Source organism: Colossoma macropomum, unplaced genomic scaffold (assembly GCF_904425465.1).
Source record: "Colossoma macropomum unplaced genomic scaffold, Colossoma_macropomum, whole genome shotgun sequence".
In the NCBI taxonomy this organism is placed as follows: Eukaryota; Metazoa; Chordata; class Actinopteri; order Characiformes; family Serrasalmidae; genus Colossoma; species Colossoma macropomum.
In genome coordinates, this window is record NW_023494790.1 from 13,399,429 (window position 1) to 13,423,113 (window position 23,685).

A 23,685-nucleotide genomic window follows, 5' to 3' on the forward strand; every position below is an offset into this window, starting at 1 on the left:
TATTTAGATATTTAGATTATAACAATGAGCAAAATTAGAAACCAAAAGCAATTTATCTGCGAGTCTTTTGGAGGGATCCTCATCCAGGCAAGTCCCTGGTTAGTCAGGTCCACCATTACCCACGGTCCAGCACTCTTTACTAGAAGCATGGAAATATATATCTGCAGATTTCTTTGAAAAACGGAAAGTCCCCCGAGGAGCATGGAAGCGGTAATAAAGGCATAGGGAGGAGACAGTTTGTACTTAATGGCTATTTTGACTAAAATTTACATAAAAGAAAGGGGGTTTTCTGACTTTTGCACGGTACTGTAATTATTTACATCACTATGTTATTAGTCATGTGACTGCGTAATTACATTTAAACAGTCATTAGCAAAATGACTTGAAGCATGTGTGGTTTTCAACTATTGAAAGGAGCAGTTACTGCTCCACCAACATGCTGGAAATTACCATGTAGAATGAAAGCTTACACCTGCTTTCTTGTAACATGCGCACACTCCAACATGATGTTCAGACGCTGCCACGCCAGCCTTATCTCTTCTGGCCTAAACTGCTGCTCATGTCTTCTAATTACGTTCATTAACAAGGCTTCTGCCAGCATGCTTAGCTGATAGTGGCACAGTGGGGTTTGCACATGCTAATAAGCAGCGCTATGCTAATGGCGTGTTTGTTTGCCTGACCCTCCGCTGGTAGAGGGTGCATACTAATCCTACAGGTGCAGCGTGGTGGAGCGAGGGCCTTCCACAGCCTGAGAGCCTTCATTACGTTACCTCAGCCAGCCTTGGGTTTGGAGGGCAGGGGACTGAACCGGCAGAGAGAGTTCTACATTTGGCTAATTGGAGTCTGACCGCCCTGAATGCGGCAACCCATGACAGATGACATTTGAACGGCGCTCTGCTTCGTTTCACCTGGAAGTATGACATGCTAGAACAAGCCGGCGGCATTATAAACACTCCAAATGAAGGGCGCTAATCGTCCTCCGCTGTGCTGTACTCCACTCACTCTGGCATGAGGTCTAGAGCTCTCAAACTGCGCGCAACACTTCTGAACTTCTCTGACAGTGAGATTGACAATGATTGGGAGCATCTTAGATATAGGCCTTTATTTTCATCCAGAAGCAAGTGTAGATCAGTGGTATAATGGTGACGTTTTGCTAATGTTAGGTAATTCAAAAAATGTTGTCAAGTTGCTGTTTTCGTGTCAAGAATTGAATGCACCTGTACTGTGCAACAGGAGGTGAGGCTTTTCAAAATCTGCTGCACAGTGTGATTTTCAAACGCACTTTAATCCAAAATTATGCTTATCCTCCTGCCTCCCAAGACCTACCAGCAGGGACGCAGTAAGCACGGGTGCTGAGGGTGTTGCAGCACCCCCAGATATTTAAGGTAAAGCTGCATTTTCATTACATCGAGACAAATTGCTTCCCTCTCCAACTGCTTGCTGCTTTCGATACCTGATGCTAAAACAGTTTTAGCAAGTTCAGGTTCAACAAACAGAAAGTGTATGCAGAGCTGTAGACCAGCTCTGTGCCACAAAGTTGTCTTTAAACTTAAAAAATATATATATTTAGCTTAATAATATCTTGTGTTAGGAAAAACAACCATTTCAGATGTAAACAAGAAGAAATGTGCTGTTGTTAGATGCCAGATATCTAATGAATGTTCAAGCCCTAGACTGTACAGGTAAATAAACACCAGCTTAGTTTCTGTATTTCAGTTCAATTGATAACATAATGTGCCCTCTGGAAGAACGTTTCATCCATTTTGCGATTGAAGACATCAGTTCTTGGCTACGCTCTTGAAAAATAATGCAATTTCTGGGCTACATGGGTGACATTTCAACTCAGAGGACTGAGTATTCTAAATTCAATCAGACTAATGATACAAAACTGATACGTAGGAGAAGTCTAAACAAAGCACACACTGCTTAGACATCTCTGATGGATTTATATAAGATGGTTAATGCTAAATTCCTGTGTGTTTGCTAAGTCAACAAGACAGCATTGTCAATGAACCACGATACACTTACAAAGCAAAAAAAGGCTGTGAACATGACCATTTGGAAACATCCTGCTGCACCCTAGTCAGTGCTTGGCTTGGCTCTGCAGCAGTCTCTTCATGTTCTCTGACTCTGGGTGGCACATGTCAGACCACCGCACAGTGTTGTGTAGGTTCCAAAACCTCTGACAGCACTGGCACTACTCTGCGACTGACTCCGAGCACCGTTCAGTTTCTCAGTGCCCCACTCAGCATTTTGCCATTATTACATTAAATTAAAGCCATATTAAGACCACAGAAAAGCACAGCAGATCACATGCGGCTTTAAATTTACACAGAGAAAGGCAGTCAGTCTTGTCTCTGTTTACATACACAGACAAATGCTAATGATCTGTTACCTCATATCTTTCAGCTTGAAAACAGCATGTTTGTGAAGAGGCAGTAAACTGATTCCAAGTGTGATAAATTGTGTTGAAAGATTTATTTCATTAAATGTAAATAAGTAGACTATAAAAATGAACTTGAACTTGTTTTTATGCATTCTATAGCATTGCTCTGCTACTTGACGCTATACAGTCTAACAATGCTGTAGTCCACTGCAGGCATTTCTGAACTATACACAGCAGCGCTACTGAACTTGTTTATATGCGCTCTATAGCACTGCTCTGCTACGTGATACTATATAGTCTAACAATGCTGTAGAACACTGCAGGCATTTCTGAACTATACACAGCAGCACAATGACAACCCCGATCTCGCCCCCGAACGTGTTCTGCCTAATCACACACACCCACGGAGTCGGGCCAATGAGAGTTTTCTCATTTGAATACAAAATCAACATCCCCGAAAACGACCCTTTCTTTACAGATGAGAAAATTCTAGGTTAAAGCACACTATGCAGAAGCTGAATTAAAGCATTTCCCCCTCTACTCATCACATATGTATTTCAAAAGCACAAGGAAGCATATTAAACTGAGAAATTCTCTGCCACCTATGAGGCCCCGTGCCACATATCAACAGTCTGACTGGTCAATGCTCAGTTTATTTGCATAAAGATTGCCACAACAAGAGAACAGAGAGAGAAAGTGGTTTGATATGGTAGTTTTACCTATATATTGCAGTGTCTTGCCACATTATATTAGGTAATAATGTTTTGCTTGATGTAAATCTAAAAAGAAAAATGCTAACCATTTTGCATGATGTCACTGCTTACATTACATATATAATGCTTAAAAGTTCAGCATCCCCAACTTAAAACATCTTCTCACGTCCCTGCCCACAAGGACAAAATGGTAAAGAGAAGGCTTTAAACATTCAGTCCCATTTCATACAACATGGTACTCTGCCAATATCACCCTACATCCACATTAGAAATAGGCTCAGTGGGCTCCCAAGTGGCGTAACCGTCTAAGCGTTGGCCCTATCATCAGGAGATCACGAGTTTGATCCCTAGTGATGCTACAGCCATCCGTAGCCGGGAGTCCAAGAGAGCACAATTGGCCTCGTCTCTGGGTAGGATGGCCCCTCCTTCTCCCCCCATCACCCAACGTGATGCTAGTCAGCACAGGCGTCTGTTAGCTGACGTAACAGAACTGGCGGTGGGCGCTTTCCTCTGAGCGTGTTCAGCTGTCCAATGATGTTGCATGAGCGGCAGTTCGAAAAGAAGCGGTGGCTGGCTTCACAGGTCTCGGAGGAAGCCTGTGTTAGCCTTCACCCTCCTAGCGTTGATAGTATCGTGTGATTGGGAGAGTCCTAACTAGCGGGTGAAATTGGCGACAACTAAATTGGGGAGAAAATTGGGTTAAAATCCAAAAAAAAAAAAATAATAATAATAGGCTCAGTACTTCATACTACTAACTAAATACTCACTGAATTATTTTATCCATAACAAACTGTAACAAACAACAAACATCATCAAACAAACTGCAGCTTCTAACTGTCAGTCAGACAATTGAAACTATATGTACAAAAGTATCAAGACACATTAAACAGGGAGTTCAGCTATTTTAAGCTGAACCTATTGCTAACCTGCGTTCAACTGTGCACACATAGCTTGTATTCATGCATATTCATGTACATCTCCATAGAAAAGCACTGTTAATGGAGTGTGACACTCTGGAGCAGCCACACATGGAAGCTGCACTGATACCACTTTTTTCCTTCTTAGATGCTTAAGCAAACTTTTTTGATTATTGACTGTATTTATTATTATATAATTAGTAATATGAACCATTTTTCACAACTTAAGTAAACGTAAATATCTTGTGCAAAACAGAAAGGAGCAGTATACAGATAAACGTATGATGTTCACACATCTGCTTCTATGTCTCAGAAACAGAGCTGAATGTTGTTTCACATCCAAATTTCTCAAGTCATTTGTCTCATACGTGTGTCTTGTTCACTCGTGCTGCATCTGTGAGCATCAGTTCAGTACAAATCACTGTCGTTTACGCTGTCAGTATCAGCAACGTTTAGTGTTTTTTCTGGCTTGGTTGACCCCTCTGCTGAGTGAGGCTGCTATGCTAAAAGCTAAATCAAGGCTAAAAGCTATCAGTCATTTGTATCAGTATCCCCATCACCAATACTGATACTGCGTTTAAGTGCCAGCATACTACACTACACTGTATCGGTATTGGTGCGACACTAATATAAATCCCCCAACATTGGACTGTGGAGCCCTGTTCACACTTGGCGTTAACATCTGTGTCGAGTCATCTCATCATAAGTGGACAGCAAGGCGTATAGCAATTCACACCTGACATTTCCCTGTGTCTCGAATGTTTTTTGTCTCTGCTGCTGTTACAATGACAAAGCTAGTAAAAGAAAAACATTCTGGAAAAGAGCATCAAAGACATTTGTCTGGGTTGAGAGAGGACCTGAACAGGGCTGAGACCCCATCCCTGTACAGCTACACCCAGAATTACCCACCTAATCATGGTTTGTATTAAGGATGCATGATGATATCGGAATTGCATCCTTTACGAGGAATGGACCAAAAGAAACTTCTGGAAAAAAGTCTGGTTCCATTGACTTACATTTTCCTGTAAAGTTATTATTTTGGAGATATGAGGTTTTCTTCCGACAACAGCAATATGTACATAAAGATCAAATATCGGGATTAGACCAGAATTCCCATATCAGTTCATTCCTAGTGCTCGGATACTGCAGAAATCTTTACAGGCAACAGATCCTCCTTTTTATTAATTCTTTGTGATATTTCTATGTTTTCATTGCCTCTCTGTTGACATGCACAGTAATTAGCTGCCCCTTGAGGATAAACAGAGTTTGTTCTGTTCAGTTTAACTGCAGAAAGAGAGGTCACGTACAGTATTCTGCAAAAGTCAGAAACCACCCTTTATTTATTTAATTTCCAGACAAAAAGGCCATAAAGTAGTGAGGCCACTAAGTTGTTAATTTTTCAGCATGAGAACAAAACACATATTTAAAAATTCACACAGAAAATTACACAAAAACCTTAACAACTAAATATAATTTTTTATATTATTTAGTATTTAGTGTGTTCACCCTTCCATTCTTTTTGGGAGACATGGTTTGAGTTTTTCAAAGACATTTGCAAGGAGATTTTTCCACATCTCCAAAGTTGTTGATGTTCAGGTCTGCACTGTCCACTGTTTTTTTTCCTTTGTTTGTTTTGCAAATGTTCTTCTTCTTTGTCCTTTTCCCAGTAACAGCTTCTTGACAGCTACAGATCTTTTTAGACCCCAGTATTGAGTTTTATTCTCACAGTGGAACGATGGGCAGAAACATCTGTGGATTTTTTCAGATCTGAAGCAAGAGTAGAGCTCATTTTTCTCCTCTCTCTCAAAGATGAAAGCTTTAAGTGCTGTTTATCTGATGGTAACAGTTTTGGTGGTCTACAAAGTCTTGCACCGTGTCAGGAGTATTTTAATCATTTTTAAACTCCATTTTTGGAAACTCTTGATTTTCATGGATTTCTTGACTTTTCCTTCCAGGAGTCTCATTTTTTCTGTATCTCTTAAGTTTTTGAACTTCTGTGTTGGAATCTCTTGTTTTTTTCCGCTTGTTTTTCTGACTTCACATTCTTTATGCAAGTGGATTATCTTATACAGTGCCTTCCACAAATATTGGCACCCCTGGTAAGCATGAGCAAAACAGGCTGTAAAAACATTCTTTATTGCTCATCCTTTTGATCTTTCATTCAAAATATTAACAAAAATCTAACCTGAACTCAATTTAAGTACAGTGATTGAGAAAAAAATAAATCTTATCAGGAAATAAGTATTTTTCTCAAATCTATGTCTGACACAATTATTGGCACCCCTTCGTCTAATACTTTTAGTGGCCTCCCTTTGCAAGGATAACAGCTCTGAGTCTTCTCCTATAATGCTTAATGAGACTAGAGAACACATGGCACAGGATATGAGACCATGCCTCCACACAGAACCTCTCCAGATCCTTCAGATTGCAAGGTTCGCACTGTGGACTCTCCTTTTCAGCTCATCTCACAGGTTTTCTATGGGGTTTAGGTCAGGGGACTGGGGTAGCCATGGCAAAACCTTAACTGTGGTCAGTGAACCATTTTTGTGATGATTTTGAGGGGTGTTTTGGATCACAGTCCTGCTGGAAGATCCAAACTATGGCCCAGATTAAGCTTCCTGGCTGATGCAGTCAGGTTTTGATTTTCTATGAAACTATGTATCTGAATAAATTATCCAGGGCCTATGGAAGAAAATCAGCCCCTCAGTATCACAGATCCACCACCATACTTCACAGTGGGGATGGGGTACATTTCTGCATGGCTATCTTTGTGTCCACACCAAACTCACCTTTGGGTTTTGTTGCCAAAAACTTCTATTTTGGTCTCATCTGACCCAAGAACACAGTCCCTCTGAAAGTTCCAGTAGTGATTGGCAAACTGTAGGTGCTTGAATTTGTTGGTCCTTGACAGAAGAGGCTTTCTTCTGGCAGCCTCCCTTCTCTCCATATAACTTGTTGTTATATAGGTGGTGTTTGATTGTAGTTTGGGAGACGCTGTGAACCCAAGACCTAACTAACGTCTGCAGTTCTCCATCTGTGATCCTGAGATTCTTTGTTCACTCAAACCATCCTCCTCACTGTGCGTGGGGTCAGTACAGACATACGTCCTCTTCCCAGCAGATTCTTAACATCTCTAGTCCTTTTAAGCTTCTTATTTATTGACATGACAGTGGAAACGAGCATTTTCAACTGTTTAGCTATGTTCTTGTAGCCATTTTCTGATTTGTGCAGCTAAACAACATTTTGTTGTACATCACTGCTGTTTCGTCTTGTCTTTCTCATAACATTTCATTTCATTTCTATTCCCCAGTGAATCAGGAAGTCATGGCTGGCCATTTAAGTGTTCCTAATCACTCAGGTAAACTTAAACACATAAAATATAAATGAGAATATACTTCAGTTAGATTTCACTCTTAAGAATTTCTAGGGATGCCAATAATTGTGGCACACATAAATATAATAAAAATATTTTGCATGGCAATATTTAATTTTTTCTTTCAATCAATATACCTTAAATAAAGGTTAGATTTTGGCTAATGTTTTGAATTAATGGTAAAAAAGAACACATATTTAAGAATATTTTTTACAGCTCATTTTGCTCATGATTATCAGGGGTGCCAATATTTTTGGAGGGCACTGTATCTACTCTCCTCAGAAGTATCTATATGAATAACTGCACTTAAAAGCTGTTTTGACTAAAAATAAGTAAATGAAATTTACGAAAAGTTGACTTTTGCAGAGTACCGTATGCTAGCTTATGATCAAAGGTGTCTGGGTTTTCTTCCACATCTTAAAAAAAAATTCTCAACCTTTAGATTTTGAGAGTTATTACTGTCATTTTGCTATACATTTAATTTACATTACATAATTATTTAAACATAATTACGTAGGTAGTTACATGATTAATTCCATTTAAATTTGATTTTGTATAGACAGGCTTGAGTTGCATTTTCAGTGTTTTTGAGTGTCAAAAAGACAAGAATGTGGCAAAAATGTACATTTTTGTTTCCACAAGTTCATTAGACGTTTTCATTTACATTTACATTTACATCATTTAGCAGACGCTCTTATCCAGAGCGACTTACAAAAAGTGCTGTTTTCACTTGTTTCAATGAATGATAAATAATTACTAAATTAAAAAATTACAACACCTTTGGTAAAGGTGGTGATAACTAAGAGTTAAATTGAGACAACTTAACAACAATATAGGCCTCAAAAAGAGTTGTAATCAGTTTAAATGATTCAGAAGACACTGCAATTATCTCTTTACCAAACACTGTTCCACTAGTTCATTTTCCGTCACGTTTGGTTATCTTTTTGATAACCAGCACAAAAAAGACGCTGCCGATTTTGAGTCTTGCGAGTTCTTAATACAATAGCTCTGAAAAAAATTCCTAATGCGATTGTTCTGCATGAGATGTTGCAAAGTATGAAACAATTAGACTGCTTCGAGTTTTTCCTCACTAGCATGTGCGCTGCCATCTCTATTGTGTCGTCTCTGCTCTGTAATCTCTTTATACAATTATCCACTGTTTCACACAATCTCATTACCTCATTATACAAAAACTAAAGACATGCAACAGACAGAAGCTACTGCTCAGATAAAAGCTGTAGAATCAAACAATGAAACAGCCTGTCGTTGCTATCCAGTTAGAGTGAAAACAAGTAACTTCAAAAAAAGAAAAAAATCCCCTTCAAGCATGAGTTCAAAGTTTAGCACTTGTATTCATTGCATCTTGCCTCGGAAGATAAAGTTTATCTCATGTATATTCATGTGCCAGGAGTGGGAAGATTGATGGGGAGGGAAAAAAGATGTATTCAAGCATCCACAGTGGTAAGCAGAAAAAATGAGGCAGTGATTGCTGTGATCGTCAAAATGACAAACTCGGAAGTTGTACGGTGCTCAGCGGGTGATTTAGTGAAAGTCACTGGGGCTTCATTAGGTGGGTTTTATGGGATAAGCCGCATTGGAAAATGCCCAGGCTGCAGGTTTTTGGTGGGGTAACGTAACAGCAGAAAGTTAGGGAACTGCCACCAGCAGAATCCTTTCACAGAATCTTATTTGTGTTCAGAACTTTCACTTTGTCATTTGCTATCCATTTGCTAGAGTGTATTATTATAGAAACTGGTGCACATGCAAGGGTTATATTTTGTTTTTTCAGGAAAAGGAGAAAATTGCAAGTTGGCAGTCCTCACTGTAAATAATTGCTTTGACTGAAACAAATTCATCTTTAACATTTCATCTACATGCTACATTTGTGCTGCTTGTGTTTGCCAGTGAGCAAAATTACATTCATTTCAGGGAAATTCGACATGATAAGCGGTTTTGCATCACAGACTTACAGTTCAAATTTGGTGAACCACCAACGGCATTCATAGCAATGAACCAGTGAACTGACACTCAACAGTGTCTTCTGGGTTTGTCAGACAATAGAGGGCTCTCCCGAGCAATGAATGAATGGATTCATACGGAATCATAGTTTGTACATGCTTTATCATTTAATGCTGACGAATGCACTTTCAACAGCATAAAATGTTTCAACACTGCCATCATATTTTTGAGCTGATCAGCTCACCAATCAGTGTCTTACTGCCCAAACACATTTTGCTGTAGAAAAATGGAAATATACCGGTAAGTTTTCTTTAAGAAATGGGATGTGGCCAGGCATCCTGGAAACGCTAAAATAAAACCAGAAACCTTTTACCATTGCTTCCCCACTGACTATACTAAACACATGAAAGAGACACCGCAAGGTACACAGTAAGGTGGGAGATTGTATTGTTTTTACTTTGATGTTTTTTTCTTTTTGTTTTACACAAGTTAGCCAGCTTGTTCACTGTGATGTTATCTTCCTGATTAACTGCAGCTGCCCACAAGTCACCCCTCTGTCGCCAGCCCGCTAGTTATCTACACTTTTTTGCTACACATCTGTGTATAGCACTATGCTGTTGTAAGTATATGCACCATTTGGCATATGTATGTGGATACCCCTCCTAATTATTGATTTCAGGTGTTTCAGCCACATGCATTGCTAACAGGTGTATTAAATCATTCATAGTCACACAATCTCCATGGACAAACACTGGCAATAGAATCGTATTGAAGAGCTCAGTGACTTAAGTGGCACTGTTATAGGAGGCCACCCTTGCCACAAGCCAGTTTGTGAAATTTCTGCCCTAGTAGATCTGCCCCGGTCAAGTGTGCTATTATTGTGAAATGAAAGCGACGAGAAGCAACAACAACTCAGCCATGAAGCAGCAGACCAAGCGAAATGACAGAGCAAAGCCAATAAGCAGTGAGGCGCATAGCGCATACAAAAACCTGCATACAAGCTTAAGATTACTATGCACGATGCCAAGCGTCAGCTGAAGTGGTGTAAAACACACTGCCACTGGACTCTGAAATGTGTGCTCTGGAGTGATGACTCACGCTTCACTATCTGGCAGTCTGATAGACACATTTGGATTTGTCAGATGCCAGGAGAACGCTACCTACTGGAATGCATAGTGCCAACCAAAAAGTTTGGTCGAGGAGGAATAATAGTCCGGGGCTGTTTTTCAGAATTTGGGCCCCTTAGTTCCAGTGAAGGGTAATGTTATAACTACAGCATACAAAGACATTTTAGACAATTATATGCTTCCAACTTGGTGGCAACAGGCCCTTTCCTGTTCCAGCACGACTGAAACATTGCAAGCCAGGCATTCTGATCCAACATCAGTGCCTGACCTCACAAATGGCCTTTTGACTGAATGGGCACAGATTATCATACAAACACTCCTAAAATCTTGTGGACAGCCTTCCCAGAAGAGTGCAAGCTGTTATAGCTGCAAAGGGGTGGCCAACTCCATGTTAATGTCCATGGTTTTGGAAAGGGATGTCCAGCAAGCTTATATTGGTGTGATGGTCAAGTGTCAAGTGTAGTTATCTGATATAATTATGTTCACAAACTGCAAATGTGTGCACGGCTTAACAGTGTGTAAGAAGCCATACACAAGACAAACAATCATCTGAGTACAAAAGTGAACAGTGAATAGCGAATATCGGGAACAGCCAATAGACTGTATCTGTCGCCATGAAGCTGGATGAGTTAATTGCCAGAAAACACTCCATCTGCAATTTTATGATGCACAAAAGGAAGCGTATTTGTCTCTCATGATATATACTTCGTTTTAAAGGAATATATATGTCCAGATATGTTATCTGGCTTCAGAACATTCCATAGCATTGCAAAGGCTGCCCTTTTTCTTTTTTACTGTCATGCTTGCTAAACAGGTAAACCTATGCTGCAGACTTCCACACATAGAATGTTCTTCTTTGTGAAATATGAACACTCGATTAACTGACTGACTTTATGGTTTCATTAAAATGGTTAAAACTACAAAAAATTTTCACATAGCCCAGCCTTGTAACAACAGTAGTCATTTAAGTGCCATTTGGACTATCCAAACAAAGTAAAACACATTCAACCCTGACTGAATATATTGTGTTTTTTATTATAAATTGCATGCCAGTTGACTCACAACATGGTGTACACTGAATTATGATAGACACCCAATAAAGAGTAAGCAGTCTATCCAATAAACCTCTCCAATAAACCTCTGAAGATAGCTGTAAGATGCACATTTGGACCACCCAATTAAAGTCAAAGGTGTTGTCTACAGAAATACAATGTAAACCATCAATGGAGATCATAGTACTGTATAAATGGGCTGGCCATTGGGTGGCCAAGGCAATTACAGAGGGTCAAAAGCCCATACAGTTATAACTGACCCAGAAATTCTTCAGCCAAAATGATCCAAAAAAACCCAGAAAAGAGGCTGTTTCTTTGCAAAAATGATAACCTTGACATCAGATGAATGGGTAACTCAAGAGCAGTGTACTTTTAAATACCGCAGAGTTGGAACAGTGTAAACACTGCAGGGCATTACTTTGACTGTGACCATTTTAAACAAACTTACACAGTCCTACACACATAAAGTGTACACAACGCCTGGTCTAATGCAGCTAAGTTGACTTCTTATTCACCAGCTTCCTATTCAAATTTTTCATTCCACCTTAAATGGTGCAGCAGTTACATTTTGGTGATTGTACAGCAGAGTAACTGCTACATCATTTAAGGTAGAGAAGAAGAAGTCATCAGCTTCTGCCCTGTCGCAGTCAGCAAGTCTTACATGCAGTCCCTCATAAACATATTGCGTCTTTCATATACAGCGGCCGACTGATTAATCGGACCGATTAACACCATTTTGAGATAATTGGCATGCCGATGCCTGCGCTCACGAGGTCAATAAACAAAAGATAAACAAAAGATGTCTGCCTTGTCAGTGTGGCTGCTGTGGAATGATGTTAGTGCTTGTGTCAATTTCACCATTCTACAGGCAGAAGTCAGTGGGTGCTGTGAAACAGACGTGCCAATGCAACGTTGTAAATGGTAAAACTTAAATTTCTAGCTTTCAAAGCTTAATATATTTAATTGGCCGCTACTAATAATAGATTAGATTAGATTGATTCCAGTCTTTTAATGAGAAAATGCAAATAATGTTAGCTGGGAATCATAACAGCACCAAGACTTCAACCAGCTAAACTAGATGACAGGGGATAAAAAATCTATTGTTCTCATCTCAAATCAACAATCTGCTATCGTAAGCAATTGATTTGATCTAGTTGTAAGATACTCAACATTGGTTACAGTCTGTTGCATTTGCTAACGGGCTATATATAGCCTCAAAGCAACAAATTGGTGTATGTTAACAAGAGTCAGAAAGCTAGTGTTAACGTTATTAACTTGCCAACAACGTTTTGGGAATGAACTTTATGGACTTCTAGCTAACATACAGTTTCTGCATTATGTGCGTGTCTCTCTCCCTCTGTGTGTGTGTTTATCTGTGCTTCAATACACCAAGCTAATTTGGTACAGTGTTTAATGAGAGACTGTAGTGGATTTGCAGGACAGAATCTCTGCTCTATCACACTGCTGTCATATCTAGTCACTCGGAAGGTGATATGAGTAGGCTGTGCAATGTGAATGAACAAAGTTATTATTTTTTAATGTGTTTAATTGCTAAGATTGGCCATTTGGCTTGTAACTGAATCTGTCAACAAACCACAAAAATGTGCTTCGGGACAGTTTTGGGAAGGTGGTGAAAAAGCTAGCTTTGAGCCCTTTATTATAACTCTCACGCACCCTGCTATAAACATTTGCCTACATTTCCTCAGTCAGCATCGTCTTTTCTAAATGTTAACACGTTCACATGCTAAATGTATATTCGTTTTTTGGTGACCTGTGGACATTTATTTATTTGATATATATTTTTTATCTAAAAATAAGTGCACAGTGGAGAGAGTGCAGATCTACTTAAGCAAACAGAGACAATACACACAATAATTATTAATTAAATGCTTACGTTCAGCAATTTTGTGTCTTTTGTCATTATTATTAAACTGCTGTATTTTATCAGAGGAAAAACAACAACAACAACAACAACAACATGATACAGGCATTATATATCAGCTCCCAGCAGCCCTGCTCTCTAAATATCGGCATTGGTATCAGCCACTGAAAAACCCCAGTCAACTAGTCATGAAGTACAAGCATTGGGAATACGTGTTCAGATTACAGAAATTAAATATCTGTATTCAGTCCAAGTTACATTTTGTGCGAGCAGTTTTCACAGTATGATTTTGAGGTAAATACTTTCAGAATACTTAGCCTCTAAATATATATACCCTAGAGTAGACTGATAATGCAATGTGAAGAGCCAGCTATTAATCTCAGCGTTACTAAATTCTTTAGAACTATGTTGGAACTGAACAGTCTCTTCAGTAACGGACATGTTCATGAGTGATGAGCTTAGCATCGATGTTGTACTGGACTCCTGCCTGTGTTTTGTGGCAAACCTGTTATTAACTGAAAGTAACATAGCTCCCCACTTTGTCAAATTTTAAATATTTTGTTACTGAGATATGGCAAATTGTTTGCTCAGTTCATTAAGACCGCAGTTTAAAAAATCTTCAACTTCATTCAAACAACAGAAATTTTCAAGTCACATATTAATAAAAGAATTACATGAACTGCCAACCAGTAACAGTAGAGTTTTTTCCCCTCTGCCTAATCAATGTGAATTCTTAATGTATTCCAAATGTATTCTGAATACAATACATACAATAGACAGACAATACATTATTTTTATGTACTGTCATGGAATACTTTTAGGACTATATATCCAGTATTCAGCCATTACTTCAGCCAGAATACTTCAAAGTATTCTGCCCAACAATGTTAACAATAAGGATTTTTTACAAGCTATAGCTGAGGATTTATTGATATACAGCTTTCTCACTGTGGAAAACTTGTTGAGATGTAGTTGACACTAATCTGATCATCTATATGATATAATTTGCTAAGGCACTAGAAACAGATGCTCACAGAACAGCTCTACAACATTTGATTGACAGTCGTTGTATCAGAATTTATTGTCAGAAATGGACCATCCAAGTAAAGTGTTACCAGCCGTTTCAACAAAAAAGTGATTTATAGTCTTTAGGAATGCAATTTTACCGCACCATACCAACGTTAGAACAAAGTCATCTTAGCAAGTTAGCAGGTTTCTGACCAGAAACACAAGCATGTTTATTTTCTCTGGTTTAAACAGGCTTCTCTATGGCTTTGCCTCACTGCCTGATGAGCTGAAAAGGGCTATTGGAGAAAGGTGCAGTGAAACGTGGACTAATCTCAGGCGATTTTTATGGCACTGTTCTTGCGGATGACTAGGGACTGTGTTTGGATGATGGTATATTGCACATGATCTAAAAAGCCTACTACAGACTCCGTTTTTTCTTTTGGGGAATAGGAACAATAACATTGTTTTTTTCTGGATAGCAGGAAAAATCAATATTGTACAACTCTATCTTCAGCAAAGCTCTCAAATTATATGAACAGAAATGTAAACCTAAAAGATCTAGCCTGGTTAGCCTTCCATCAAAGCAAGGTATCTTCTTTCTTGTTAAGAGGGTTTTTACCAAAGCTCATAAGGGTTGTGCCATTGCTAGGCCACAGGAATTTCTGGTGTCTAAGCCCAAACAGCAGAAGGAGAAACTCTGCTTTAAAAAGACTCAACCATTCATACATGCAGTACAATCGAAAAAAAAAACAACACATAACCTGACCTTCAAAAAAAGAATATTTCTGATCAAATTGGTACTTTCTGAAAATCATTATTATCAAGAAGTTCCCAGGTAAGACCCTTTGGCTTTCACAAGAACCTTTACAATGGAGTAGTTTCGAATGTATACCGGTACAGTAAAAAGGTATTCACTGCAATAAACACTGCTAATGCTTTTCAGTGGCACAGGAAATGAAAAGCACTGTGCTGTTCCTTTTAACAGCTACTTTCTCCTCAGGTGGTTGCACTTCATTTTCATGACCCTGTACCACGCAAGTTCAGCTTTTTTTAATGGTCTTCCTAAGAGAGTTCAATGTAAAGTGCATTTCTACTTCCGTCATGCCCCACTTCCCTCTCTCAGTGATGTTGTTAGCTACTCAGTAGCATAACTAATCATTACAGAAATTAATTGCCAACACTCATATTATCATTTCTACCGCTCATCAATTAGTTGTTGCATCCTGAGCTGATTGCCACAGCATCATGGAAAAAGCAGAAAAAATGACACAGTAATGCAAATAACTAATACTAAATATGCAAGATATACTATATGCTTCTATAAAAAGCCCTTAAATCCCTTACAATATGCCATTAATGCAAAAACAGACTGCAAAATGTAAAGGGGCATTCCAGCCTGTTCTTTGCCATAGTATGCAGCACTCTCTATCACAGCATTACATCCCTCAGCCTCATTACTTTTCACACTTTTACAATGTTTTCATGTTTTCATTCATCAATGTTCTCTCACTACAATACCCACCATGGATGATGCAAATATATTACATAAACACTGCTTAACATATTCTGATTGCTTTGCCTAGACACTGAGCTATAGGATTTAGCATTAGTACTGAAATGGCTTTTACCCAGGTTGCCAAACAAGATAGCTTTTTCTTTATTAAAGACAACTCAATTGACAAATGCCTAAAGAGTGCAATATACCTGGATGGGAAAAATATGAAGAGACCAGAGTGACGGGCTTGCTTACTGGAAAACAACCTTGCCCTGTACAGGGTTTGATTCCGTGAGCAAGATTACTACCGTTTTTACCTCTTCAAAGAAGAGTGTCTGCTGATATGTTGAGCTTTGCAAAAGGTGGCTGTAAATATGATGCATAAAACATACATTATACATGGTTAGGAATGTACAGCACAAATCAGAGGATCACAGGAGAGATTTGAACTCTTTATGACTGACACATCAAAGCGTATTATAAAGAAAACATCAAAGCATATTATAAAGAAAACAGAAATTCTATCTTGCAGCACAAAATGGATAATCAGCATTTTAACATAAAAAAGTAACCAGTTTGCCTTGACGTTCTAAGTTCATTGAACTTATTACATTCTCATTACATCATATGACTCATTACATTCTGTTAAAATATTATTTGAAGTTCAGTGTACTCTAAATTTTAAGGTGACCAGGTTACTTATTTTTTTTAAGTAAAAACATTCATGATTTTTGATAAGTATCTGCCCAAAACACTTTTTATGCACTATTGTGGTAGGCAAGTACACATGTTTACAACAGCTGTAGCATGGGCTGAATTACAAATTTTGTCCCTTTTATCTTAATGATGGAACTGTGTAGCAAGCTTAATACACATACCAGGGCATGTGTGCTGTGCAGCTTAATATTGGCTTAGTTCAACCACTCTATTAGGTATTTCAATTAAAAGTGGCACTAATAACCTGTGCTGTACTGGCCATTCGACTACCTCAGAACCATTGAAAGAAAACCATGGGACCATGTGTCCCAGCTGTTCACAGCAAAAGCTTGATCCTCTTAAGCCGATCCAGGCCAGTAGGACTCTATATAGCCCTGCAGGGCCCACGCAGGGGGTAGCTGCCACCTGGCTAATACATAAAACGGACTACAATGAACAGCTGATATAAGCGGCACATCCCAGGATACAGTGCTACGGTGGCCTTGCCATGACGTTCAAGATGGCACCAACTTGATACTTTCAGTACCAGTAGTGTGGCACAGCTCTGACAGCTGGGAAGGAGTTGCCATTATTCATCACGTCACTGATGCTAAGTACCATTATTCCATAGCACCCCTGCCGTTTTTTTCCTTTACCTAGTAGATCGAGGGAACATTTCATAATGGTTTATGCCAGTTTTCTCCTTTTTAATGATGCACACAAAAACTGCTTAAATCTGCCAAATATATTTATGAAAGACTCATTTGAAGACCAAGAGACAGACAAAGCAGCAGACAGAATGAAAACATACAATGAAAACACCTAACAAAAGAACTAGAATATTACTAGTATCAAGCACATCAACCTAGAAATAAACAGCACCAACAGAACCTAATCACAACCACAATCACTGTTCAAAACCAACATCGGGGCAGGGTTCAGCAAATACCACAAAAAATATACAAATGCCCAAAATACAATAACGGAAGTCTATCAAACTGATACGCCAGTATATAGACTCTTAGCCATCATCCTGACAGAACTAAACTGGTAAAACAGAACCAGGTAACGTACACAGTTCAACCTAAAAAAAATGACTTCATGTGGTAACAAGTAAATTAACTAGTTTTATTCAACCTAAATGAATACTTTGAATGATTCACTGTTTCAATCAAAGTATTTCTGTGTATTGCATAAAACTAGTGCTTTTTATCACAAGAAGTCATTTTTAGATTGTATTGAATTGATGGCTTTTTACAGTGTAGGTTCAAAGTAAATCATTAAGATGTAAAATTAATATTGATAACAATTTTAAAACCCCTTTGGCGATACCAAAACTGGTCTCTCTTCTATTAATACATTATTTACAATTAAATTCAACATGGGTTCTCTCAAATGAATATAGTGCCTAAACTGTACTGGCAGGCTGTTGTTACATTAGCCATGTTTACTTAACCTGAGGCTATAAGCTTTAGATTGGAGAAAATGTGGTCAATAATTTTAAAGCAAAATGTACATTGTGCCCAAGAATGGCAGCTTGATTTTTCAAAGCTGTTTTCTCCAGTGCCCTGTGCCATGTTTCTGTGCTGTTGATTGGCTAATATGACAATCCATTGAAACCAGTCAAAAGTACATCAAACAGACTCTAGTTTCTTGTTTTAGCTGTTGTTATTATAACAAAGTTGATTTCTTCTATTTGCACGTCATAACAGGTAGGGTGGAGGCCCCACGCCTCAAATGGTAGAAATATTGTTTTAGCGCAACATAACATAGAGAAGTGATAACAACAGCCACTAAAGTTAACATAAGAACAAGGAAATAAATAGCAGAAAAGTAAAATTTTCAGTATGTTCACATTAAATAATAATAAAAAGCTGTGGTTCTGTCTTACTGTTGGCTAAACATTTACTTTCTTAAATATTCAATAGGGTACCAGAATGTTATCGTTATCTGAAAACAAAAATAGGCATCATTCCATTTCTACATGGAGTCAACTTTCTGAGCTTGTGTAAGACACAGTATTAATTCAGAACCTCATAAAAAGCTTTTTCACCTCACATTGTTTCTGTCTCTTCAGCTCTGATCAATCAATAGAGGACACCTACGAGATAGACCGCTGCTGTAGACACTGCAAGGAAAATGGTGTCTGTATGCAAATGTTCTTTTTATTAATGCGTATGTACACTGCTCACCAAATTTACTGATACCTTATTTTTCACTGTTATTTTTTCAGTTCAGCAAGAAAAAAATATCTGCAAAGGTATTGTAAACATAAAACAGTAGTTTGCTAATACTTCTGTAAGACTCCAACAGTCTTCAATCGTACAAAATGCAAATTTTGTCTAAATAATGAATAATAATTTGACAGTTTTCTTTTTCCAAACTATTGTTAAAAGCATATAATAAAAAGAGAAGTGGTTTAAACATCTGAGAAAGTGTTGACGAGTGCTGACATCACAACAAGTGAATTAAATATGTGGGATATGTCATTATTCCCAAGGTAGTGCTTTTTCAGCGTTTGAACAGCCATTCTGTTTAATATGCTATTTCAAACTGACAAGGAAAACATGCTCAAAACCACGGTAGGTGCCCTCAAACTTCTGATAGGCAGTGTAGCTTTTGTTCTTGATCTACTGTGCGCAGAACAAGAGCAAACATTTGGTTAAGAAGCAAGAATATGTAAACGCCACAAAGCTAGTTTCTTCCTATAAATCAATATGGGCCATTTAGCCGAGCTACTACTGGAGCATCTAGTGTTATTTGCCAAGAGGCCAAGAGCACTGAATTGATTACCCCTCATGTCAAATATATTAAACATTTAATTTAATAAAGTAGCCATAATGTATTCAGGGAAAGTGTACTCTACCCTTTGAGAAAACAGTATTATGACGTATAGTATATTCACACACTGTACCTTGGAGTGATTCAACAGATTCATAAATGTTATGACAAAAGCTTCCCTGCCATTGTCACATCACATCAGGCCCTTTTCCAGAAGTGGATCCTCGCCTCATCTTTTCTCAAGTACCAAGACAGCTCCATAAAGCATAGAGTATCAATACTGGAGCATCAATAGGAATATGCCATGAAAACAATGAAATCAGAGCTGAACCACTTCTATTCCAAAGCAATTTCTCTGGTAAATCAGCAAACCAGACCAACTGTAGCCCCTCCATCTCCATACCCCTCTCCACTCCACTCCACTCCAATATAAACATATATGCGTGTGTGTGTGTGTTTGCAGTTCTGCACAAAAATCTGAGACTACCGTTCATTTACTTCATGCCCATTCAAAAAAAAATGATAATAATAATACACTTGCATAAAGAAGAATATCAATCTAAAATAAGTGAAAAACAGGAGTTTCCAAAAGTGGAGTTCAAAAAACGACTGAAGCAAGATGGCTTTTTTCCATAAAGTACATGTTCACTGCTGAGGTCTATTTGTAACAAGGCTGTAGCTGAAAGTCTTACAGAGAACACGGGACTCTTAACAACCATGCAAGACCAGGCAGACCACCAAAACTGTCACCATCAGATAAACAGTTCTAAAAGTGTTCATGTTTGAGAGACTGCTTCAGATCTGAAAAAAATCCACAGATGTTTTTGTGCATTTTTCCAGTATGAGAAGACAACACAATGCTATGGGTCTGAAAGGATGTGTAGCTGTCAAGCAGTGGTTTCAGAAAAAGTGAAATAAATAAAAAGAAGAAAATTTGTAAACCAAACAAGGAAGCTTCTGGAACAATGAACTGAACACCCCCAGAGTCTAGACCTTAACATCACCAAATGTGTTACTTGAGAAGCAGAAAATGCAATCAACTTCTGAGCCTAAATTGTTGAGGTGTAGAAAAACATCTGATGCAGCTTTCTTTGAAAAACTGAAAGCAAATTTCTCAAAAATAATTTAAATTTGAGGCCTGATAAAGGCAAAGAGTGGAGACACTAAATATTGACAAATATATACAACCCCATCTGCAAAAAAGTTGGGACACTGTGCAAAATGTAAATAAAAACAAAATGCAATGATGTGCAAATCATTTTAACCCTATATTTTATTGAAAATAGTACAAAGACAACATATCAAATGTTGAAAGTGAGACATTTTTTTGTTTTTTAAAAAATATTTGCCCATATTGAATTTGATGCCAGCAACACATTCCAAAAAAGTTGGGACCGGGGCAAATAAAGGCTGGTAAAATGTGTAATGCTAAAAAAAACACCTGGTGGTTAATTGCCAACAGGTCAGTAACATAATTGGGTATAAAAAAGCATCCCAGAGAGGCTGAGTCTTTCAAGTAAAGATGAGGAGTTCACCACTCTGTGCAAAGACTGCACAATCAAATAGTGCAACAATTCAAGAATAACATTTCCCAATGTAAAATAGCAAAGAACTTCTGCTTTTCATCATCTACAGAACATAATATCATTAAAAGATTCAGAGAATCTGGAGAAATCTCTGTATGCAAGGGACAAGGCCACAAACCGATATTTGCTGGCCGTGATCTTTGGGCCCTCAGGTGGCACTGCATTAAAAACAGGCATCATTCTGTAGTGGAAATTACTGTAGGGCTCAGAAACACTTCTGAAAACCACTGTCTGTTAAAACAGTTTGTCGCAGCCTCCACAAATGCAAGTTAAAACTCTCAAATGCAAAGAAGAAACCATATATAAACAGGATCCAGAAATGCTGCCACCTTCTCTGGGCCCAAGCTCATTTAAAATGGACTGAGGTGAAGTGGAAAAGTGTCCTGTGGTCTGAAAAATCAACATTTGAAATTCTTTTTGGAAATCAAGGTCTTCCGGGCTAAAGACCACTCGGCTTGTTATCAGTGTACAGTCCAAAAGCCAGCGTTCATGATGGTATAGGGGTGCCTTAGTGCACATGGCATGGATGACATGCACATCTGTGAAGGCACCATTAATGCTGAACGATATATACATGTTTTGGCAACAACTGCTGCCATCCACACAACATATTTTTCAGGGAAGGCCTTAATTATTTCAAAAAGACAATGTCAAAAACCACATTCTGCATGTATTACAACAGCACTGCTCTGTATTACAAGAGTCTGAGTGCTAAACTAGCCTGCCTGCAGTCCAGATCTGTCACCCACCGAAATATTTGGTGCATTATGAAATTAAAAATACAACAAAAGAGCCCCCGAACTGTTGAGCAGCTGAAATCCTGTTTCAAACAAGAATGGGAAAACATATCACTTTCACAACTACAGCAGTGTCTCCTCAGTTCCCAAACGCTTACAGAGTGTTGTTAAAAGAAGAGGTGATGAAACACAGTAGTAAACATGACCAACTTTTTTGGAACGTGTTGTTGGCATCAAATTCAAAATGGGCATGTATTTTTCAAAAAACAATAAAATTTCTCAGTTTCAACATTAAAAATGTTGTATTCGTAGTATTTTCTTTTAAAAATATGGTTTACATGATTTGCATATCATTGCATTCTATTTTTATTTACATTCTGCACAGCATCCCAACTCTTTTGGAAATAGGGTTGTAGTATATTTCTGTACAATTGTCTGTTTTTTCTGATGCTCAAAAATGAATAAATTATACTTAAAGGCTGTTTTGACTGGAAACTAAATAAATAAGAGGGGTCTCTGACTTTTGCACAGTAATGTACATGTACAAAAATCTGCTACTAGAGCGTAGCCTGTCACTGCACCTACTGTGCAACTTACTGTCAGGCACAAATAGTTGTCATTCTAACTGTTCTGATTCTATTGGGTAAAGGAAATTGCAACTGGAAAGGCACAGCTATGTTAATTAAAAAAAAACAACAAATGATGCAGTCATAAATGTGTCTTGTAAGTTAGTGCCTGCCAAGAGTTAGAAGGCACTTGTAAAATTGCATATTACATAACAAGTATTATTTTATAACTACAGTTTTATAATACCTTTGACATTAACACTGTATATTTAGACTACTGATAATACTATTAATCCAGTTAGTTCAGTAAATACGGTACCCATATAACACTAGAAACTTTGACATCTGTATCAATTGTGATGCAGTAACCCTTCAAACTGAAAGGGCCCATCCCTTTGCTCTCATGATTACACAACTTAAATATCAGTTTAATAGTAGTTACTGAATAATTTATAGTATTTACTAAATAATATATAAAGTCTGGAACAGCTGGAGACACATTTGAAGATAAACTGTGCAAAGTTTAAAGCTGGCTTTAAGGGTAAAGTAACAAGAAAAAAAAACAACAGCATAATTAGCAAGTCCTCTCTAATTATAATCAGCACGTTGACTGTAAATATATGCGCCCCAACCCTCGCATACTTACTCTTTGACTGAAGCAAGATGGCTTTTTTTGTAAAGTACATGTTCACTGCTGGGGTCTATTTGTAACAAGCCTGTAGCTGAAAGCCTTCACTTCCAATTAGTTCTCACAAAGAAAAAATATTATCTTATGCTAAGATGTTGTAACATTATCATGAGCCTTTGCTTTGTACCTGTCTGCTATCTGAAAGTCTTTGAAGGGTTGCTTTACCTGTACTCCTCTTGAGTGAAGACAGGGATGATCGAGGGCTGCAGGACGGTAATTTCCACCAGAGTCTTATTGAACTTCACTGGCTCCCCGTCGTCATAAGCAATAACCGCCAGCTACATGAGGACAAGGGAAAATCAATTTAAGACAAAACCAGAGGGGTCACGAAAAAGTAATACAGGGAACAAGACAATCTTCCTGAGGCAGCGGAAACAGGATATGGCCCTGCAGACAATGGGTCCTGCAGAAGAAGGACTGCTTGGAAAAAGCTTACGCTTCCATGTTCTAATGACAAACTTGGGGCGAGCTATGTACTCACATTGAATTTGGTGTTGGGCTCCTCATTGAGATTGACCCTGGTAAGGATGCTGCCTGTGTCCTTGTCCACGTCAAAGATGCTGGTGCTGTAGGGGAACTGCTCCAGGTCCACTCGGTAGTGCACTCGACTGGCTGGAGTGTCCTGTGAGGTAAAGCACAGTTGAGCTCCTATTTTAGCAAACCCACCCCCCTTGCCTTGCACCAACAGTGTGCAGATGTTTTGTCTGGAATAAATACAT

The 23,685-nt window shown here is 38.4% G+C and overlaps 1 protein-coding gene across 1 annotated transcript in view; it reads right to left on the bottom strand.

Annotated features, from left to right (window-relative positions):
- Positions 1 to 23,685, bottom strand: part of pcdh15b (protocadherin-related 15b) — a 302,478-nt gene that overhangs the window by 66,146 nt on the left and 212,647 nt on the right. The window contains exons 23-24 of the mRNA XM_036572205.1: positions 23,448 to 23,588; positions 23,132 to 23,244 (exon numbers count right to left, since the gene is read on the bottom strand). Coding sequence (XP_036428098.1) covers positions 23,132 to 23,244; positions 23,448 to 23,588 — 254 coding nt within the window. The remainder of the gene's footprint in view (positions 1 to 23,131; positions 23,245 to 23,447; positions 23,589 to 23,685) is intronic.